The sequence below is a fragment of the Pipistrellus kuhlii genome, unplaced genomic scaffold (genome assembly GCF_014108245.1).
Source record: "Pipistrellus kuhlii isolate mPipKuh1 unplaced genomic scaffold, mPipKuh1.p scaffold_m20_p_26, whole genome shotgun sequence".
Taxonomy (NCBI): domain Eukaryota; kingdom Metazoa; phylum Chordata; class Mammalia; order Chiroptera; family Vespertilionidae; genus Pipistrellus; species Pipistrellus kuhlii.
This window is the reverse complement of record NW_023425525.1, coordinates 4,871,567-4,876,866: the sequence shown is the minus strand read 5'-3', so window position 1 is coordinate 4,876,866 and position 5,300 is coordinate 4,871,567. Positions and strand designations below refer to the sequence as shown.

The 5,300-nt window shown below is 35.6% G+C and overlaps 1 protein-coding gene across 1 annotated transcript in view; it reads left to right on the top strand.

The window, feature by feature from the left end:
• CUNH7orf31 (chromosome unknown C7orf31 homolog) overlaps positions 1 to 4,500 on the top strand; it is a 24,569-nt gene extending 20,069 nt beyond the window's left edge. The window contains exons 9-10 of the mRNA XM_045587204.1: positions 67 to 158; positions 3,448 to 4,500. Coding sequence (XP_045443160.1) covers positions 67 to 158; positions 3,448 to 4,275 — 920 coding nt within the window. The 3' untranslated portion in view covers positions 4,276 to 4,500. The remainder of the gene's footprint in view (positions 1 to 66; positions 159 to 3,447) is intronic.
• The last annotated feature ends 800 nt before the right edge of the window (positions 4,501 to 5,300 follow it).

Genomic DNA, 5,300 nt, shown 5'->3' with positions numbered 1-5,300 from the left:
TCTCTAAAAGGTCATTTAATGCCATTTTCATTTAACAAAATAATAAGACATGATGTTTCTATTAAGGTTTGGGGCCCATGAACCCCCTTGAACTGGATGATTATGATGAAAAGGCGATGGCAGAGTTAACTGGACAGACAGGATTTGACCCAGAACCTGTAAGTAATTGTAGTAAACTTTCAGTTATTTGGGGGAAAGTATCCACATGTTGGACTCTTTCTTACTTTGCCCACTTCTTGCTTTTTGAATATTGGTGACTAAACTAGAAAAAGGACATTTTAACTCATTTTAGAAGTTAATTCTGAATTGATCTGCACTGGCTTGAATATCTTTCTTTATTCTTATGAAGAGCATTTCTTCACAGAATGGTTGTTTTCTTAAAAAACATTTTATACTGTTACTGTTGCTAAAATTTACAATGGCATTGTTTTACAAACGCTTACCTAGTAATTTAATGAAATTCTTAAATTCTGTGAATCTTTGCATATTTGTTTATCTTGTAAATCATCACTGCTTTTGAAGAGATAAAGGCTTCTTTCTGATATCCACAATGACTGAATTACAATCAAAAGCCAGTACATTCTCTGTAAATATCAGAGATTTGTTAATTATGTGAAATGACCTGAAAGAAATGATCAAGTCCTTTATGATTATGTAAATGAAATAAAACGGCCTAACAGTATTCATTATTGTTTTAATTAGGGCCTAAATTTTATCTTTTAAGACAGTGGTTCTCAACCTTTCTAATGCCGCAACCCTTTAATACAGTTAGTTCCTCATGCTGTGGTGACCCCCAACCATAAAATTATTTTCGTTGCTACTTCATAACAGTAATTTTGCTAATGTTAGTGAATCGTAATGTATATATCTGTGTTTTCTGATGGTCTTAGGCGACCCTGCTAGCAGTTTTCAACCTGTGGGAACATGTAAAAAAATAATTATTTTAAAAAGATGAGATACATCTACTTTTGTTAAGTGTGTTCAGCAGCTGTCCAGACTTCCACAGATTTACCCTGAGGAAGCAGTTTTATCATTTTTACTTAGAAATATACACATAGTTGTACAAAGAATGTCTATCAAGAATATTACGTGCAAAATTATTGCACAAGTAAAACACCACCTACATTTTTATTAATAGCAAGATAAAATATGCCTAAAATAGTTGGAATTTTCAATGAATCTTGCTGATTTCTAACTAAAACATAAATAACGGACTTTAGGAAAGCATGGGCTAGTGGTAATAAATATGTGTATAAATATTTTGCTGTAGTAGAATAAAATAATGGTATTAAATACTGCCTCTTCATACAGGAATATGAGACACTTTATACTTTTTTAAAAATATTTTATTGATTTCAGAAAGGAAGGGGGAGAGAGATAAAAATATCAATGATGAGAGATAATCATTGATCAGCTGCCTCCCCACTGGGGTTGAGCCCACAACCTGGGCATGTGCCCTTGACTGGGAATCAAACTCAGGACCCTCCCTTCAGTCTACAGACTACCACTCTACCCACTGAGCCAAACCATCTAGGGCTATACTTTTCCTTTATGATAAATTTAATAAAGTATTTCAAAGAGTTAGGATTTTGAGGGTTTTTTCTCTTTTTTATAGTATCTACTCAAACCTGATTAAAGGTTGTAACAGATTTGTTATAAATAATATGGAAATTCTTCCAACTATGAACAGAGTAGATCCCAAAAGTATGTTCCTAAGTCCATTTTTTTTTTTACTATCTTACCATTCTCATTCTTATCTCAGTCTTATTCCATTGTCATCATATATCCATTCTTTTTTAGATTTTTTTTCTTCAATATACACTGAGTGGCCAGATTATTATGATCTCTGAATGCATAATAATCTGGCCACTTAGTGTATATCCTATTGTATATAATAAAAGGCTAACATGCAAATTGTCCCCTCTATCAGGAGTTCAACCAGCTGGCAGACCGGCCAACCACCCATGTCCCCTCTCCCTGGCCAGGCTGACTGGACCCCACCCAGGCACAAATTCATATACTTGACTTGTAATATATATATGTATGTGTACACACACACACACACACACACACACATACATAGACATATTGAATGGCCAGATTATTATGCATTCAGAGATCATAATAACCTGACCACTCAGTGTATAAAAATATTCAAACACACAGAAAAGTTTAAACAGTTTTACAGTTAATATGCATATGCCCATCTCCTAGATTCTACCATGAGCATTTTATTTTTATTTATTTATTTATTTTTTAAAATATATTTTATTGATTTTTGTACAGAGAGGAAGGGAGAGAGATGGTTAGAAACATCAATGAGAGAGAGTCATCGATCAGCTGCCTCTTGCACACCCCCTACTGGGGATATGCCCACAACCAAGGTACATGCCCTTGACCGGAATCGAACCCGGGGCCCTTCAGTCCCCAAGCCGACGCTCTATCCATTGAGCCAAACCGGTCCTGGCAACCATGAACATTTTACTATACTTATCACATAATCCATCTTTTCATTCCTCCACCCATCCTTATTATTTTTATACAAAGAGTAAATTGAAGACAGTAACATTCAGCATGTATGTCATTAACCACAGTTAGATTTGTTTGCAGTTTTTTCTTTTAGGGTAAAATGTACATTCAAACGCACAGATCTTAAGTATACTCAGTGAGTTTTGACAAATGTGTGCATCTTTGTAACGCAAACCTCTAGCAATATATTGAAAATTACCATCAACTCAGAAAGCTCCCAACTCCTCCTCTCCTTCCTTCTGCCCCCCCCCCAAGACATAACTATTAATCAACCTTTTAATACACTCACTACTTTTGCAGTTACAGACATGACTGAGTTCACAATATTTATAAAACATCTTATAAAACAGGAACAGATATGCAAATTCCTCTCAGACCAGTGTCTCCACAAACATGGCACATCACTAGCCTCAGCATCACTGAGATGTTAGTTGAAAAAGCAGATTCCTGAATCATAATCTCAGAGGATCAAGTTTCAGAATCTCATTTTCTTCCAGCTCCAAAGCTGATCCTGATTCAACCAAGGTTTAAGAACCCTTGCCTTGGCCTAATAAATAAGGCCAATAACAGGGATTTAAATAACTGCCCATAACGGGCAGTTTTGTTCCAATGATTCCTTTACATCTTTGAAAGTTTGAAAGCAAAGAGTTCCTACGTAGAGGAATTTCTGTGTGGCCAAGTAAAAATACCCCCTTTCCATATTAATAAAAACAGTAGAGGAGGAAAACGTGATTTTTAGGACCCAAGTTTCAATATCTTTAATATAAAAAACAGTCAAATGTATAGTCCTGCACCCGTCTGTGTTTACTCAGACTGTGGAAATGGGTATGATTTTTGACTGGCCATTTATGGCAATATCCTTTACAATGCCAGGTTTATTAATTAATCACTTTTCTCCTTTTTATCCCACCGCTACAGTCAGAAAACTTCCATCCTGCCCTGAAACCCCCTCGAGCCTTGGATGGACGAGTAGCTCGGCTGCTTCAGAACCAACGTCCTCTGGAGGCTGCTGTTCAGCAAAAACCACCTGCCTGCCCTGATTGTACCCCTAGAGTTTTGTGTAATTTTCATACCTTCATACCCGGTTCTTCAGAAATTATGGCACTTCGTGATAACACGCTAGCAGGAATGATCCATAAATACAAGGAAATTGAAGACAAGATTAAGGAAGAACAACGTTTGTTATCTACCTTTGCATACCCACCTAGTTACCCAACGAAAGATGTGACTAACATTCATGACACACCACCATTTCCAAAAATTACAGACACTAAAAAGACAGAAGATTTGTACCGTAGACAGCTGCCATTAAAACCCCAACCTCAACCTGTACCTTGCTGCCACCCCAATCACTACATTGAATATGAACATTTTAAATCTGCCTTATTTGACCGTTATGCTATGTGTCAAAACCCTGTTAACCTTAGTACGCCTAGTATTGTACAAAATAAACCAGACTCAGAAGCTGTTGATCTAAATTGTTTTTTAAGGAAGCCAGAAGAACAGTTGACCTTCAACACAGAAAACGATGAAGAAACAAAATCTCTTCTGGGTTGGATGCCTAAAGTTGGAGCGCCCAAGACTCCGACCAACCTGCTTGAGCTTAAGAACTCTTTTTCAAAATCCAGTGCACAAAAACGTTTCCATAAATCACTTCTAGAAGACCATAAAGACCTTAGGGATAAGGTGCATTCAGGGAAGAAACACCAATTCTATGACCATAATTCCTATTATTTCTACAATTGAGATATTCATCTTTCCCTTCAAAACACAGCCTCTTGCAAGAAAAGAAAATAGAATTTCTTCCTTGTTGCTGGATTCTGTTTTATAGAGGAGCCATCATGACCTTGCTAATGAGATGTGTTTTCAGGAATTTAAGTTTGGATCTGGTCAGAGGAACCCAGAAAAGGTGACGTTTTGACTTCTTGAAAAGTTTAACAATTTGGCAATAAAATATTAGAATCAGAAAAACTTATAGTCTTTAATCTCATTTCCAAATGATATTCCAAGTAAGTTCCCAAAATCATGAAAAATAATGTGTATGGCAAAGTTTACATTACTGTTTAAAAAAAGAATATCTGGGGGGAAAAAACTCTCAAATGTCTAATAATTGACAGATTTCTATACAAATTATATTACCCTAATAAAATAAATATGTGAACACTATCCCTTTATGTAAATGTCTGTACAAAATAACATTAGGTACAAAAGATAAAACTCAAATGCCCTGTCAATTGAGGGATAAACAACTCTGCAAACTACATTCCTTCATAAAGGAAGTATGCAGGAATGTTCTTTTATGTAAACGTGAACAAAATGTCAGTAGAAAAAATGAAACCCGAAATGCTCTGCATGCAGGCACTCTAAGCTACATGTTTGTTTTCCTTTATGCCTGTAGTAGAGAAACATAACCATTTTTTGAATCCAGGGGGGGAAATGATTCTATTGTGAAGACCTGGCAATGGCTTTAATTAGTAACTGGTGAGTTGTTATTCTGATAAGAAAGAATGGTGTCTGAGTCCATTTGGCCTGCTAGATAACAAAATACCATATATTAGGTCTAGTAATAATTAATGTCGTTTTCTAATACTTTTTTAAATCGAATTTATTTAAACAATACAACAAAATTTAATCAACAATATAGTTGCCGTTGTTTTCTACTACTTGTGCCCAACGCTCAGGAAGCATTTTAATCCCTCTGTTGTAAAATTCTTGTGACTTTGATGCAAAAAATTCAGTCAATGCATTTTTGAGGCATTCTTCATTATTAA